Source organism: Taudactylus pleione, unplaced genomic scaffold, assembly GCF_031769625.1.
Source record: "Taudactylus pleione unplaced genomic scaffold, aTauple2 ptg000446l, whole genome shotgun sequence".
NCBI lineage: Eukaryota > Metazoa > Chordata > Amphibia > Anura > Myobatrachidae > Taudactylus > Taudactylus pleione.
The window spans coordinates 2365224-2383025 of record NW_028284848.1 but is presented as its reverse complement, the minus strand read 5'-3'; the positions used below and the strand labels follow the sequence as shown (position 1 = coordinate 2383025).

General features: G+C 47.1%; 1 protein-coding gene across 1 annotated transcript in view; it reads right to left on the bottom strand.

The window, feature by feature from the left end:
• The window catches only part of CCDC7 (coiled-coil domain containing 7), a 227250-nt gene that overhangs the window by 15654 nt on the left and 193794 nt on the right, over window positions 1-17802 (bottom strand). Inside the window, exons 30-36 of the mRNA XM_088447948.1 lie at window positions 9330-9497; window positions 9155-9246; window positions 8439-8602; window positions 6283-6383; window positions 4609-4674; window positions 3345-3416; window positions 185-247 (exon numbers count right to left, since the gene is read on the bottom strand). Of these exons, the coding sequence (XP_088304074.1) occupies window positions 185-247; window positions 3345-3416; window positions 4609-4674; window positions 6283-6383; window positions 8439-8602; window positions 9155-9246; window positions 9330-9497 (726 nt within the window). The remainder of the gene's footprint in view (window positions 1-184; window positions 248-3344; window positions 3417-4608; window positions 4675-6282; window positions 6384-8438; window positions 8603-9154; window positions 9247-9329; window positions 9498-17802) is intronic.

Below are 17802 nucleotides of genomic sequence, written 5' to 3'. Positions count from 1 at the left end.
TAAAGCTGACACTGCCGCTCTGCCTAAGATACAAAAGATCAGAGGATAGGATTACTGGCTCCCTGAAATAACGTTTCCATAGGGCTGCATACAAAAGTCCACGAGTCCGGGGCTACATGGGGGCAATATTGGGGGTGAGTGGATGTGCCGTTGCCTGCATTGTATAAGACATTATTTCACTTACAAAATGATTATCTCTTTGTTTCTGTATATAGGAGTCTGTGCTCTCGCCTTCCCATCTCAATGCCTCTTAGAACATGAAGGATTTTCAGCCATACAATACCCAGATAAAGATGCATTATGAAATCAAATTACAATGTAGTTTTACATACAGTAAAAGAGATGCTTTTTCCATTTTCAGTTGTTACAGAATAAATCAGGAACAAATGTGAAGTTTGAAAACATTGATTATTGTACATATACAAAGCTCATTTGTCAAGATGGTAGTAAGCTGAAAAATGCAAGAATCATAAAAAGAATTAGTTGGACACTGTCCTGTTTAAGTTCAGACAAAAATGGCTGTTTGGGCATCTGGCATCAATCTTACTGTACAACATTACACAGTACTTAGCCCACCAGAACCGGCCCTATCCAATTCGGTGCCCTAGGCAAAATTTTGGCTGATGCCCCCTAGCATGTATTATTATATCTATCTATCTATCTATCTATCTATCTATCTATCTATCTATCTATCTATATATACAGGTTGAGTCTCCCATATCCGTTATTCCAAAAACCGAAATATTCCAAAAACCGGAATATTTCGGTGCATATGTGACGTCACTAGTATCAGCGGCCAATGACTAGCGGTGTGGGCGCGGTCCACACGCCAGGCCACCCCCCGCATCACCCGCCAGCCCCCCTGTTACAGCCGCAGCACCCGCCGGACCCCTCGTGACAGCTGCAGCACCCGCCGGACCCTTCCGCCTTACCTGCCGGACCCTTCCGCCTCAGTCGCCAGACCCCTCACGACACCTGCCGGATCCCTGTAGCACCCGCCAGACCACCGCCACACCCCCGCCGGACCCCTGTATCACCCGCCGGACCACCGCAACACATTCCGGACCCACCCGCAGCACACGCCAGGGCCTCCCGTGACACCCGCCGGGCCCCCCCCAGGTATTCCGAAAACCGGAATAATCCAAAATCCGAAATGCTCGTGGTCCCGAGCATTTCGGATATGGGAGACTCAACCTGTGTATATATATATATACATATATATATATATGTAATAAAAGGCCGGCACCCCACCTTGCAGTTCCACCAGCCCAATGCCCCCAGACCTAGTGAGTGTCTCAGCCCCATTCCCCCAGACCTAGTGTGTGTCTCAGCCCCATTCCCTTAGACCCAGTGCGTCTCTCGACACCATTCCCCCTGTGTCAGCCTCATTCTCCCCCCAGCCCCAGGGTGTGTCAGCATCATTCTCCCCTCCAGCATGTTTCCCAGCCCCAGCATGTCAGCCTCTTTCTCCCCCCAAGTCCCAGAGTGTGTCTCAGCCTTGCTTTCCCCCTCCAGCCCCAGTGTGTCTCAGCCTTCTCCCCCCAGCCCCAGTGCATGTCTCAGCCTCCCCCCCAGCCCCAGTGCATGTCTCAGCCTTCCCCCCCCAGCCCCAGTGTGTGTCTCAGCCTTCTCCCCCCAGCCCCAGTGCATGTCTCAGCCTCCCCCCCCAGCCCCAGTGTGTCTCAGCCTTCCCCCCCCAGCCCCAGTGCATGTCTCAGCCTTCCCCCCCCAGCCCCAGTGCGTGTCTCAGCCTTCCCCCCCAGCCCCAGTGCGTGTCTCAGCCTTTCCCCCAGCCCCAGTGCGTGTCTCAGCTTTCCCCCCAAGCCCCAGTGCGTGTTTCAGCCTTTCCCCCCAGCCCCAGTGCATGTCTCAGCCTCCCCGCCCCAGCCCCAGTGCGTGTTTCAGCCTTTCCCCCCAGCCCCAGTGCATTTCTCAGCCTCCCCGCCCCAGAGTGTGTCTCAGCCTCCCCGCCCCAGAGTGTGTCTCAGCCTCCCCGCCCCAGAGTGTATCTCAGCCTTGCATCCTCCCCATTCCATACCAGCGCAGCCGCCGCCACTTACCTTGGCTGCTTCTTCTCCGCGGCTCCTCTCGATCCTCTCCTTCCAGCAGCCCAGCCCCTTGTTATGACACGGCGCGCATGACGTCATGTGCGCCGGGTCATAACAAGGGGCTGGGCCGCGGCGGGTGGCTGTCATGTTGGTGGAGCCGGAGCCGCTGAAGCGGGCCTGTTCCGACTCCAACCATTTAAATAATGGGGACCGGGTCGGCGGGCAGCGGCGCTGTCGGATGCAGGCGGTCACGGGCCCCTGCACCACAGCGGGCCCCGATGCAACTGGCTGCACCGCCGCTAGTTCCACCCCTGTCCTGTAGCCAGAATGAGCTTCTGTGCAGAAGCTCATTCTGACCGGTCAAAGTCAACTGACCGGCTGACAGGTGCGCTGCCAGGGCGGAGCGGAGCGGAGATCGCGGCAGCGGCGTGTGGGAGGCAGCGGCAGAGCCTTGAATGCCCCTAGGTATTCAAGTCGCCCCTAGGCATTCGCTTATTATGCCTATGCCTAGGACCGGCTCTGTAGCCCACCATAATTTTGTCTAGCTGCAAGGGATATTAGGCACAGTTTTAATATATAGAAAGAAAACTAAACTTAAGGTAATTTATATTAAATAACTTCATTTCGGCTTCAATTTTATTATGTTCATTAAAACATTTTGCAATGTCACATATCACTTAGAATACAGCTGGAAGGGAAAGTTGCAGGAGAAATGATAGCAGTATGTTAAGTACTTCCAGGTACCTATGATAATGGTAATCCTGCACTGCTTAGTAATAACACATATATAGGAGAGTAAACAGGAGAATTTGACAGGGCCCGTCAGGTTTTTTTTCTGCTGAAAAATGCAAGTATAGCTCCAAGAAATTATGCGGCATAGTGCCACTTTAGTTATTACTAGAGCTTAAGTACAAAAAAAACTTAAGGCCCTCATACATCTACCGACAGGTCTCTCAATCCTGCGATGGGAACGGAAACACCAACCGTCAGCCATAGATGTCCCGCGATCTATCGGAGGGTCGGTGAAATTATACATGTTAAATTTCACAGATTTGCAAATCACAATCATATTTTGATCGTGATCAGCAAATCTGTGAACAAGTTAGATTTCACCAATCCTCCAACTCAGCATTGCAGGAACGCAGGATCGCCGCAATACGTTGCAGATGTATGGGGGCCTTTAGCTGCTGATCTAAATGTTCAAGCTGCTCAACTATTTTTGAATATGTGAAAATCAGATTCGCCTTTAACTTAATTAGTGTGGATTTTTTTTACTTTACGATCAAAAGAAATTACCTGTTGCTTTGTAATTTTCAAGCTCATAGCATGGCCCAATCTATAAGCCTGAGGCTGAGACTGCTGCTCTGTCTAAAACATAAAAGAAGAGATAATATGTTTACTAGCTCCATAAAAACAAACCGGTCACTATAGAAATTGTGATGTAATATTTATGTTTCATTCAGGGGCGTCTTAAGAGAGGAGGGGGCCTGTGTGCACTCCCCGTGCGGGGCGCCCTCCTCTCTCCCCAGTGCCCGGCTGCCGACTGATGCGGCTGGCCTGCCACTGGAGCATTAGTAGACTAGAGTGTGCCCGAAATCTACCACGGCGGGCATTTTCCGGCGTTCTGTGCCTGTACAGTAAATGCTGGGCACTAGAGTGTGCCCGGAGTCTACTGCGCATGCGCAGAACACCGGGAAAATGCCAGCGGCGGCCATTTTCCGGTGTTCTGAGCAGCGCTGACACCCGCCGCGGGACCACGGACAGGTAAGTTTAAAATAATATGGGTGCAGGGTGTGCGGTGCGGGGCCCCCTGGACCCGGGGGCCCGTGTGCCCCACACACACTGAACCCATTATAGATAAGCCACTGGTTTAATTTGCCTGAGCCCATTATATCTTACATATTATCTCAATAATGCATAGAGGCCCTGATTCAGAGCCGGACGCTCTGACAGAGTGCTCGCTCTGAATCAGGGCCGGTCTTTTTTTTTTTTAGAACGACCTCCTGGCCGCTCGCATAGCTGTGGGTGACCGCCCACAGCTATAGCGAGCAGCCAGGAAGATGGTCGCGATGGTCAAGACCATCGCGACCATCGGGCTTGTGACGAGACCCTTGTGGTAGGGTCTCGTTGCCGCAAGCCCCAGAGAGATTTCGGCTCTAACAGAGCCAAAATCTCTCCCACTGACATCACTTGTGATGTCAGTGGGGCCGGCCCCAAATGGTAGGCGTTCACACGGGAATGCCTCCGTTTGGGCAGCCACCCCCCCAGCCCGCCCACCAAAGGGGGCGTGCTGTCACTCAACATCGACAGCACGCCCCCTTCGGTACGAGACCCGGAGCGACGCATTGCCCGTTGCTATCCGGGTCTCGCACATGCGCTCTGGGCCACCATTGACCCGGTTGCGAGCGCTCAGCGCTTACGACCAGGTCTGAATCAGGCCCAGAATCCCTATTTAGTTAAATGCAGCATCATGCAGTTGAATATCCTAAAAGCACTTGCTGATGTTTTCTACTTTTTTTAAATGAAAGATTTTAACATTTTAAGATATAATTTCACTTACAAAATGTCCATCTCTTTGTTTCTGTATATAGGAGTCTGTGCTCTCGTCTTCCCATCTCAATGCCTCCTAGAAAATGAAGGAGTTTCAGCCATACAATACCCAGATACAGATGCATTATGAAAACAAATTACAATGTACGTAGTTTTACAAGATGCTACTACATAAGAGATGTTTATGGCACAAATAAATACTTTTTCCATTTCAATTGTTACAGAATAAATCAGGAACAAAGGTGAAGTCTGAAAACATTTAAGATTTAGGCCCAAATTTATCAACAAGTGACATTCTCGTTATCACGCATTGCTAATCTTAAATGGTAAAACAAAAATGGATAGAGCGCTCCGTGGTAATTCGTTCTAATATAATGTATTGGTAATGTCTAAATAGATCTAACTAACAGTCTAAATAATGTACTGGTGGGCAATATCTTTGGGCTGGATGTTCAGGACAAAAATCCTATTGTTGTGGAAATAGTCCGGTATCCAAATGTAAAGTCCCAAATGATAAGATGATGTATATTTGTCCCAAATGGGAATATTGTAGTCTAATCGTAATGCCTCACTGGTGTGCAATAACTTGAGGCTGGTTGTTGCCGGCAGATGATATATATAAATCAGGTTGGCAACATCTGTCGGCAGAATATTCGCACGTTTGAATATTTATACGTGTATCAGTAAGGTCAGCAAAAACTGTAGGCAGATTGTTGCTCTAAACGAAGTCTGGGTAATTGTGAATGCAGTCTCCTTCTCCTCCACTTTCCTCACCACCTCAGAAGAGGAACGCAGTATCAGAGTGACAAGTATCACAGATTGCAGTATTATAAGGTAGGAAAATGGTGACTTACCTGACCTTGTAGTCTGCTGGTCCTGTATCAATCTTTGTCCATAATCACTGCATGTGAGTGTATGGGAGGAGACTATGTAGTAAGGATGACTGAGTAATTAATAATAACTGTTTATTCAACAGTATAACAAAGGAAGAAATACCCTTCAAACAGGGATTGATAATTAAAAATCACAAATGGGTATAGGTGAATGTCCCAACGCGTTTCATCTCATTATGAGACTTTTTCAAGGGCCATTTTGCCCTTGAAAAAGTCTCATAATGAGATGAAACGCGTTGGGACATTCACCTATACCCATTTGTGATTTTTAATTATCAATCCCTGTTTGAAGGGTATTTCTTCCTTTGTTATACTGTTGAATAAACAGTTATTATTAATTACTCAGTCATCCTTACTACATAGTCTCCTCCCATACACTCACATGCAGTGATTATGGACAAAGATTGATACAGGACCAGCAGACTACAAGGTCAGGTAAGTCACCATTTTCCTACCTTATAATACTGCAATCTGTGATACTTGTCACTCTGATACTGCGTTCCTCTTCTGAGGTGGTGAGGAAAGTGGAGGAGAAGGAGACTGCATTCACAATTACCCAGACTTCGTTTAGAGCAACAATCTGCCTACAGTTTTTGCTGACCTTACTGATACACGTATAAATATTCAAACGTGCGAATATTCTGCCGACAGATGTTGCCAACCTGATTTATATATATCATCTGCCGGCAACAACCAGCCTCAAGTTATTGCACACCAGTGAGGCATTACGATTAGACTACAATATTCCCATTTGGGACAAATATACATCATCTTATTATTTGGGACTTTACATTTGGATACCGGACTATTTCCACAACAATAGGATTTTTGTCCTGAACATCCAGCCCAAAGATATTGCCCACCAGTACATTATTTAGACTGTTAGTTAGATCTATTTAGACATTACCAATACATTATATTAGAACGAATTACCACTGAGCGCTCTATCCATTTTTGTTTTATTAGTTTAAGGAATGTTGGATAATTCCCGAGAGAGCAGCTAGTGGATGCACATCCTCCCTATTAGCGCCGACTGCTTTTTTCCTGTTTCTAATCTTAAATGGTGCTCCAACCAATCAGCTCCTGTCATGTGTTTGAAAATGACAGGGGCTGATTGGTTGGAGCACTATCTAAAATTAGTGATAACAAGAATATCACTGGTTGAGAAATCTGGGTCTTATTGTGCATATACAGAGCTCACTTGTCAAGATGTAAGTAAGCTGAAAAATGCAAGAATCATAAAAATAATTAGCAGAGCATTTGGTGCCCTGTGCCAGAAAGATTATCGGCGCCCCTCCCCCATCATTCTTTAAAGGGTGTGGTCTGCTGGGGGAGAGGTGTGGTCTTGCGGAACTCCCCTGTAATGTATGACGAAATAGGGTGCACAGACATTACCCCAGAAGACCTCATCTCCCAATGTTGTCCACACTGGAAACCAACACTTGCCCCTTTGACCCTCATGTCTGTATCCCCAGCACCCTCGTTTCTGTATCCTGAGCACCTGCACTCTGTCTGTGTCCCTAGCATCCTCATGTCTGTATCCCCAGCACCATCATGTCTGGTTCCCCAGCACCCTCATGTTTGTATCCCCAGCACCCTCATATGTGTCCCCATCACCCTCACCTCCATGTCTGTGTCCCCAGTTCCTGCCCTCTAATGTCTGTGTCCAAGGCACCCTCACCTTCATGTCTGTGTCCCCAGTTTCTGCTCCCTAATGTTTGTGTCCCCAGCACCCTCACCTCAATGTCTGTGTCCTCAGTCACACTGGTCTGTTACCAGGCACTGGGAGGAGGAGGAGGCATCACACGGTGAGGAGGAGAAGGAGGAGAGGTTGTACGGAGAGAAGGAGAAGGAGGGGAGGCTACATGGAGAGAAGGAGGCACACACAGGAGCCGGGACAGTCACAGGTGCCAGACAGAGCTCCAGAGTGAGAGAAGGGCTGCCACTGCCTGGGCGCACCGCTGCGTAACACAGTGGGCGCTCAGCAAATACAGATTGTGGTGGTGGCCAGACCGCCCCAGGGCATCCAGCTCTCTGTGCAACGGCACCGGCCGCACAACCCTAGTTATGCCCTGATAAATAGCTGGACACTGTCCTCTTTGAGTTAAGACAGAAATGACTGTTTGGGCATCTGACATCAATATTATCACATTACACAGCCCACCATAATTGTGTCTAGCTGTAAGGGACATTAGGCACAGTTTTATATATAGAAAGAGAACAATTCTAAACTTTATATATTAAACTAGTGACTCACCCTGGCTTCGCACGGGAGCAATTTTGAATTTACGGCAATAGTCTTTTGTTAACCAAGATCCTATAAGATTGTCTTGTAGATGAAATTAGTCATTTTTCCTCTTGACGTCAACACGAAAAAATTACTTATGTCTTACCTGGTTAAGTCCTTTTCTTCAAACTCCTTTTCTGCTCAAATACGGTGGAGCAGGAGGAGTCCGGGCACCAACTAGTTAAACTTTTTCTCCCAGCAGCCCCGGCTCCTTTCCCCTATACCTTGCCCCCAGCCTCAAGCAGGCCAGTTTAGTTAGCAAGCCCAAGGCAAGCCCATGCCTCCAAACTTCTCTCTCTAACCTCCTCTCTTGGCCTCTCCCAATGGACTGACTCATCTACTCATCAGGAGGGCTACTGCCTTGATCTTGTATTAACCAGACTATGCTCAGTTTCTGATTTCACTAATGCTCCTTTCACTCTCTCAGATCAAATCAACCAAACCTCTTGAAATGTGCAGAGATATTAATGCTATTAAATTTTAACAACTAGCCACCTGTCTGCAAAAATTACTCTTACCAATTTATAAGTTCAATTCTCCTGAGACTGCTGTATCACATCTGAACCAGACCCTTGAAATAGCCCTTGATGAAGTGGCTCCAGCTATCCATCACACTCCACGTAGACGTCAACCGCGGCATAACTGAAGAGTTCGAAATACCAAATACAAAGGCCAAGGAGCCGAGGAACAACACCGTCCGAGGAGAGCACCTTGAAGGGAAGTTTGTACGTCTGGCATCAGAGTAATGTGTCTTTGAAGAGGACAGCAGGTGTGGAAACCTGCAACTTCCAAGCAGAGAAGTGGAGGAAAAAATCCAGCCCCACCTGCAGAAGGGTAAGAACCCAAGAGAGAGAAAGAAACTGGGAAAAAAATTTGGTCAGAACACCAAGCGAAGGAAATCCTCCAAAGCAGTGACAAAGTCTTGCTGAGGAGAATTTACAGGCATACAGCATAGTACAAATGACTGACCTGGAGAATCCTGTAGTGCTCCAGACTGAGGAGTCAAGAGCACATGCCCTAAGACAGAAGATCCGGACAGAAGGAAGAGTGTTGATAGAAGATCTTCGTACCAAACTCACCAAGGCCATAAGGAAGCAACCAGGATTACGGCAAGATGTCCATCTGAAGGGCTCCCAGAACCCTGGTATAGGACCATATCTAGGTAGTCTGTGTCTGTGCTGAGATGCCAACTAGGCGATATCTGGCCACCACCAGTGAAGAACTAGGATCCAAAAGACATCTGGATGAAGCCCTATTTGTCTGGGTGGATGCACAGGTGGCCAAGGAAGCTCTCTTTCCCATCCCGTACTCTTGGGGGGGAAGACAACTGACAGAGCCGGAAGTCAACACACTGCCAAGATGAGAACGCAACTCACCTACGTACTTCAATGCGCCGTGACTGCAGGTTGTAGGTGGTGGCAGTCACATTATCGGATTGAACTTTGACTGCACCATGTTGTAGGAGCAGCTGAGCCAGACAGAAAGTTCTGAAGATTGTTCAGAGATCCACAAAGTTGATGGGCACTCGGCTCACAGAAGTAGGTCACTGACCCTGGAAGATTCTAAGCGGGACGCCTGGACTACAAAAGGAACCTCCCAGGAAAGGTGTGAGCTATCGGTGTGACCTGTTCCACAGGGACCATCCTCCATCTGAAGAGGCCATGAGTGAAACTGGGCATATTCCGCCATGACGAATGTGGAGACAAATGAGCCCAGGATCTGAATGTAAGAGTGTATCAACATTCAGCGATGACTACAAACTTTGTGAATCCTGACCTATAGATCCCTAGCTTTTCTGGTGAGAGGAAGACCCGCTGAACCTTGGAATCCAGCAAGGCCCCCAGATGGTACATCTCCTGTGATATAGTTCAGATGGAATACATCCCTTTGATGAGCTTTCCATGAGACTGGAGGAGACCAATTGAGAGACTGATGTGTTCCTTGAAAACATCTGGAAACTGGGCAAGGATCAGAAGGTTGTTTAGAAAAGGTAGAAACCTGATGCCCCTGCGACAGAATTTATTTACCATGACTTTCGTTAAAAGTCTAGAGGCCCTGGAAAGATCAAATGGCAATGTCTGAAAAAGAAAATGCTCCTCTGGGATCGCAAGCCAGAGGAACTCTGGTGACTGGGTCAGATAGGAAACTGCAAATAGCCCTCCCGGAATTCCAAGGTGGCTCTGAGATCCCCCAGAGACAGTGCCAGAATGATGGATAGAGACTCCATGCGGACTCACCAAAAAGCCTATTGAGGATTTCCAGGTGAACAAAGAAGAGACTGGCATAAAAGTCCTGGCCTCTCTAAGGGGAACTGGGACACGCATTCTGGAGGCCAGCAGAGTGTGAACAGAGTCCCCCAGTGTTTCCACCTTGTCTGGACCTGAAAGTCTATGCAAAATAGGATCTGAGGCCTTTCCTGAAAGGCTATGGCATAGCCCCAGGATAGAAAACCTCACCCTCAGGCATCCTATGCGATCATCATCCAGGTGATGGAAACAGCAAAAGTTGACCTCCCACGCTGGGACCCTTCTAGGTAGAGAACTGTCTTGTCAAGCACCAGCCTGTCAGTATGCCTGGAGGTAGGATAACTGGTAGACCTGTTCTGTTTAGCTCAGAGCCTAGTAAGAGTAACCCGGAGCCTGGAGAAAGGTTGGCCCTTGGCTCTTCTCTCTGAGAAAAGGAGCGAAAATTTGAAATTCGCGACCTAGGTTACAGGAGAGGAAGGCCATCCTGGATGCCGTAATTTTGGCTACAATCCTGTCCAAAACAGGATCTCAGTGAATGACCTGGAAGCAGAAGAGCCCCTGAGGCCTTCCTAAAGTCTTAGTCATAAGGATACTGTATTTAAACCTCTATACGCTCCTGCCTAAACCTTCTAAAAACCTGCCTATACCTTCTAAAATTGATGCTATTCGCGTACGCAGTCATATAGTAAATAAATGCCTTCAGACTTTGAGAAAATGTGTTCCAACGCACAAAGGTTATTATTCAAGCAAAGTACAGATAGTTACACGCTGTGATCTAAATACAATTTAGCGCAAAGAAATTATACAGACCCAAGGTACAGTTATACATACGCACTCGCTCTGGGACCAGATTCCGGCATCAACAAGAAACCTCCATCAACAGCATCAGAATGAAGACTGAAGACTGGGGTCAGAACACACATATATATACCCTTACAGAAATAGACTATACAATAGAGAGGTTTGTTGCGATCCTATTGGTTTTCCATCACGGTGCTTCTGTTACAGGGCATTTAACAGCTCGATTCAAATGGACACAGATCAGCCTCCAACAGCCTTTTGTCTCCATTTTCCCACCTCATGCAAACCTTAATTGTTAATTTTACAAAGTACATTTTGTTGTTTTAACTCTCTATGGTCCATAAGTTGAGAATGCATGTTACGATCTTCACACCGATGATACCGGGAAGCTGTTGAGAAAGTGCAGATCAGTACAACACCAAACACGGTTTACTTATCATGTATTAAACCTTAGATACCAAATAGCCTTTATTTCACAGCATTAGTAATAAATGGATAAAACTTGAATCTTATACTTTGAAGCTATGGAACCTTTTACGTGAATGTGCAGTGTGTAAGTCAAGGCCGAAACTAGGATTTTTGTCACCATGGGCAAGACAGTAATTTGGCGCCCCCCCTGGTAATTCTCCATAGTAATACCCCCTGCAGCAGTGCCCCTATAGTAATACCCCCTTCAGCAGTGCACCTATAGTAATGCTCCTGTAGTAGTGCCCATATAGTAATGCCCCAGTAGTAGTTTCCATATGGTAATGCCCCCATAGTAGTGCCCATATAGTAATGCCCCTGTAGTAGTGCCCATATGGTAATGCCCCTGTAGTAGCGCCTATATAGTAATGCCCCCATAGTAATGCCCCTGTTGTGCCGCTTACGAAAAAAAAATACCTTAAACCCCGCCATCCGGTCCTCCTGGCTGCTCCGTGGAACTATGGGAGAGACGTCATGACATCTGTCCCATAGTGCCCGTTGGGACAGCCGGAAGCTGGAGTTCAGGAGAGAACTCCGGCTACCGCGGCACTGCGGGGAAGGAGCCGGGCGCCTGCTGATAATAAAATCTCAACGGGCGTCCGGCTTGGAGTCCCCCAGCGGTGCCAGAGGACACTGGCGGCGGGTGCAGCAGTGCACCCGGTGCACGTGCATCTCCAGTCCCCCCCTAGTTGCGGCCCTGTGTAAGTATTAGGGGTTTGCGAAAAGACGCTAGTTAACTTGGGGCAGATGCGTACGTACGAAGCTAATAAACAGTGTTCACAATGTGTGACATGTTAACAGCGCAACTGTGCGTAATGTGCGGTGTTTATGCATGTGATTCTATTTATGATGGATTTTAAAAATATATATATATATATATATATATATATATATTATATATATATATACACATACACACACACATATATATATCATTCCTTACTAACATTTTTAAACTGCAATGCAATGTGTTATGGACAGTGAGCTTCACTCTCAAACAGGGTGGAAACCCCCCGCCGATTGCTAGTGCCTTCCTGTCTGACAGTGAGTTTAAAATCTTTTTTCTGCCTAATTAGGATACCTGTGTCAGTTCTTTTCAAGCAGTTTTCTTACCATTGTTCATTCAGTCAAATTCAAGTGTCTGGGCCATATTACAATTGCCACAGCTACACCTGTCCACATGTGGGGTCTCTTTTCTAATTACTTTTCTCAGGAGGCTGTTTTTCTAGTTGTTTTGATATTTTTCTATGCAAGGTTGTCCCCAGAATGGGCCTGTCATGGCTTCTAAAAGGATTACCAAAAACATTGCCATCTGTACTTAGCTCGTGAGTTGTAACTTAAAATGGTGCTGGACGGCCATTAGCAAAATGGCGTTGCTCCAAGCTAATTTTACACTGATTCTGTCTCAGCCACTAAACCAGCTTCAACAGTCAGCAGGCCAGAAATTAGCCAGAGAGCTCGTCTAACAGCCATCGAGGATGGTGACATCTGAAAAAGTCAGGACACCAGTATCTATTGCTGCCTCTCCTAACATAAGAGGCCACCCTCTGATATTATCACCTGACGCAGCTTGTTCAAACAGGAAACTGAGCTAAGGCTCTCTGAAGAGCATCTGTCCAACTCCAATGGCTGTAGTTTGCCAAGTAGAAGTCAGGGCTCGACGCGCGATAGCGTCTGCAGAATATATCTCCCTCTTGAGGGAAGTTCCATTGTTCTGTCTGTTGGATCCCAAGGGATGCCGTATTTGGATTAGGAAGGTAGCGATTTTGACCCTGTTCGGTCACGGCGGTGCTGGGGATCAGGGTAAACACATAGGACCTCATTCAGAGCAGCTTGCAAAAAGCGAGTGCTCACTCTGAATGAGGGCGGCCGCTGGCACTGAATGAGGGCGGATGCTTTTCTTTTGAAAGGCGGCCTCCTGGCCACTCGCTAAACTGTGGGTTGCCACCCACAGCTTTAGCGAGTGACTAGGTGATGGTCGCGATTGTAGTGACCATCGGGGCTTGCGACGAGACCCTTGCGGTAGGGTCTCATCTACCGCAAGCCCCAGGTAGCTTCCTGCTCTAACAGAGCAGGAAGCTCCCTGCTGACATCACTGGTGATGTCAGTAGGGCCGCCTACAAACGGCAGGCGTTCCTCTGGGAATGCCTCCGTTTGTCCGGCCACCCCCCACCCCGCCAACAAAATGGGGTGAGCTGTCGATCAAAATCGACAGCCGCCCCTTTTGTAGCGAGCCCCGGAGCGAGTGCATTTGTCACTCGCTCGGGGCTTGCTGTGCAGGCACTCACCATTGAAACGCTTGTGAACGCATAGCGCTTGCGAGCGGGTCTGAATGAGGTCCATAGTGAGCCTCCCAAAGTCATCATGTATGTTATTCCAAAAGGAGGAACACAGGGGCAAGGCCCTTATGAAGTAAAAGTGGCTGTAGGGCCAGTAAATTATTGAGTATGGCAGTTGGGTAGACAGCAAATACAGCAAGTCTACCATGTCAACTGGTTAAGCCCACGGGTGAAGGAAGTGTTTCCTCGGCAGAGGTTTCCATCACAAAGGTTCTGTCTCAGGTTGCGCAGATCTTTCAGTCTTCAAATCCCACCTCAAATGACCACAGGAGGTGATAGAAAAACCAAAACTATGCCGAGATAAAGCTAAGAGAGGGGGAATATATTTTTCAGGTTAAGAATCCACATCGCCAAGTGTGGCAAAGCTAAGGGGAAGGGTATGTGGCAAAGAGGGTACTTTGCCACGTTTTGTGGTCCAGAACAAAACTAATTCCCCAGGAACAGGGAAGATAGGGTTAAAAATCCTGCTGCTTACTACAACAAAGGTCAGACACACAGCTGCACTAGCTGGGTGTGTAGGTATAAAGGATTGCGGGATCCAGTGGGCGGGACTTCTGATGCTAACCAGCAGCCGGACAATAGAGAGGGCCTGGAGGGGCATAGCTAGTGTCAGGAAACCTTCTCATATGTACAAATGTGCTGTGATATTTGTGAAGAGTAAAAGCCATCTGACTGTGAAAACTGGTGTCAAGAGTCATTCCTTTGTAAACAGATTTCTATAATAACCTACACTTGTAATATATGATGTGACCCTCAAGATTGCAGGGGATTCTTGAACCAATGTTCATTTAATTTCAACCAAATCATTTCTCATCAGAGAAAGCAAAAGTAGTATATACAGCTTCTCTTAACCAGCCAAGCCTTGACATTGACTTCTCCACTGTGGGAACAAAATGACTCATTGATGCATGTATTGCCTTCCTTAGAAACTATTTGATGAACCAGGATGGGTTTATTCAGCTACCCTGGGTATCCTATGCCTGAGACAGGGTAGTATGTCCCACCTTCAATGGAACAAGAGGCATTAGTCACAAACTTCTGACAGGGACTTTCTGGCTAGATATAGGATGAGTTAGTCTCCCATAAATTATCTGCTACACTAGATGATCTTATACAGTATCTCTGCGTATGAAAGAAGACCTACAATTTGTGGAATATCCCAAGAAAAAGAACAGTCAAGGAAGACCAGTTTTAAACTCGCTCCCCATTTCATTGTACTGGTCTCTCCATTTGATGCAGGTTGGAAAGAAGGAGATTCAGGAACAATCAGTGTACTGAGAAATCAGGCAAGTCTGGGAATGGGGTAAACTTAACTGTTTCCTGGCCCATGTTAGGTACGATCTGACAAACTCCCTATTCCATACTTCCTACAAAATTTACTACTGAAGTCTCACTGCAGCTAGCTCAAATGCCAGTTTAACTAGTATCTTTTATCGCTGAAGCAGATTAAAACTTTAGTTCTTCTTTAATTGTATCAAAGCAAAATTTACCTACTGAGCCTTGTTCTGACTCCACTCTCCAGCCATTAATAAGTATATAATATCTGGTGCTATTGTATATCCTTGGAACTACACATTGGAGCACTATGTACATAAGAAATAAATAACATTCTTGATGATTCCCACTGATATTCATCCCATCATCCCACCATCTTAGGGTTGCCTTGGCTAAAGTTACATACCCATTTACTAGCTTGCTTCCTTCTGTTGGGTCTACTGGGTCTTCATTAGACCCAATAAAGAGCACTAGGGGTAAATTTACTAAAGTGAGAGTCTTTAGAAGTGAGTTTTAAAAGTGATGTTGCCCATAGCAACCAATCAGATTCTAGCTATTATCTTCTAGAAGGTGCTAGTTAAATGTTAAGTAGAATCTGATTGGTTGCTATGGGCAACATCACTTTTAAAACTCACTTCTAAAAACTCTCCCTTTAGTAAATTTACCCCTAGACTCTTTATTTTGGATGTCTTTAGTACACAAAAGGCCAAAGAACTGCCTCCTCATTATGATTGGGGTTGTCCTTATGGTCCTAATCTTGGGGAACACCCCTCAAAGAGGTTGAGTATTTCCACTACACCTACCAGAATCTGAAGCTATGGCTGAATATATCAAAGAAAGGTTAAAAAGAGTTACTAATGAAATCCAATTTGCCTACCAGAGCCGGTTTCTTTATTGTAAATAATAAGGATGATGAACTACATCTGTGCATCCATAACAGTGGCTTAAGTGCTATAACTATCAAAGGCGCTGATTCAGAGATGTACACTAACCCGCTGGTTAGCGCATATCTCCGATTGTAGCCACTCTGCACCAGCGCATGTGCAGTATGGGTCTGTGATCATGCACGCAGAGCAGCTGCTGACTGTCAGTGATATATAGTCTGCTGACGTTTCTGGGTGGGTTGGGGGCGCCGACGGCCTCAGTTTCCCAAAACGGAGACGTGATGCAGCCATTTGGAGGGAGAGAAGAGGTCAGGTTCTCCTTCGGCTGAAGGAGATTTCCTGGCCTCTTTTGAGCAACTGCGATCACTAGGTTGAGTGACTCCCGCAGATGATCCAATGCTGCGTCCACGGATGCAGCTCGGATCAGTAATGCATGCAGGACGCCAAGGACGTCTCAATTGCAAACAAAACTCTGTGCGCACTGACTCTGGGCGCATACACAATGCGACTTCGATGCATGCACAATAGAAATAAACATTGCTCAACTGCGTCTGACATCGACATTGCGTCCGGCTCATTATCAGGCTTAGGGGGCGATTAAATTGTTTGCCCCAGTGGCTGTCAGTGCTGGGCACCCAAAGGAGCAATTCAATTGTTGCTCCATTCGGGCATGAACAGCAGCCGGTGCTGGCGTTTCTCCTGTCCCCCTCCTGAGAAGGCCAGCAGAAATGTGTGATAAGTCCTGGTTTTGGGGCGCCCAAACTGCTGTTTTGGAGCCCTAACCAGGAGTTTAGGTGGGTTAAGCCATTTTATGCGGCTAAACCTGGTCTAATTAGCCGTGACAAGCGCAATAATTAATGGGCACCCAAAAACACTTGAATTGCAGCGCTGGGTGCCCATTACTTAGAGAGCCTTAAAAAACAAATTGAATCATTCCCTATATGTTTTCAGCAGCGGCCGCACTGCGCGTGTGCAAGCCCTGGAGCGAGAGAGAATTTCTCTTGCTCCGGAGCTCACTACAAAAGGGGCCGCTGTCGATGTTGATCGACAACTTGCCCCGTTTTGTAGGCGGGGCGGAGGGGTGGCTACACAAACGGAGGAATTCCTGACAGAATGCCTGCCGTTTTGTGGGCGGCCGCACTGACATCAGCAGTGATGTCAGTGGGGAGCTTCCTGCTCGACCAGAGCAGGAAGCTCCCTGGGGCTTGCGACTGCCGAGACCCAACCTTAGGGTCTCGTCGCAAGCCCCGATGGTCGCGATGGTCTTGACCATCGCGACCATCACCCTGGTCGGTCGCTGCAGCGACCATCACCCTGGTCGGTCGCTAAAGCTGTGAGTGGTAACCCACAGCTTAGCTAGCGAGGAGGAGGCCGCACTTAAAATTACAAGCGGCCTCCCTCATTCAGAGCGAGCGGTCGCTTCTTGCGACCGCCTCTGAATGAGGGCCTTTGATTGAAAATCCACAGATGTTTGGCCCTTACCAATAGAGACTTGCCCATTAGTTTGGTATTTATTTATGTATACATGTTCACACAGAAGTACTCTCTCTTGTACATACTGGAGCTGATTCTGAGTCAGATGGATCTCTGTGCACAGATGAAAATGCACATTGTTGCATACAGCGCATTCACAGATGCAGTTTTATTCATCTTTGCATATTTCTGTCCTATTGTGACTCAGACAGAACTTGGCCTGATCCGTCTTTCTCGTATTATCAATCAGCCCATTGTCTTAAGTATGTGAAATTAGTTTTGAATTTCAGTGGCACCTTAAAACTATTCAATACTTGGCAATCTCTGTTACTCAGACATATAACTTACTGTATCAATTTATTACTAAATAAAACCCCCTTAAAAAATGAATCAAGGGCCCTCATTCAGAGCCGGACGCTCTGAGCAGACAGCCGCTCGCGAGTAGGTCTGCTGAGGTTGTCCCCCTTTCTATATTTCCTGGACAAGGTGTATCTATGCCATTCAGATAAATATAGCAATATTAACATAGTACTGTGTGTTG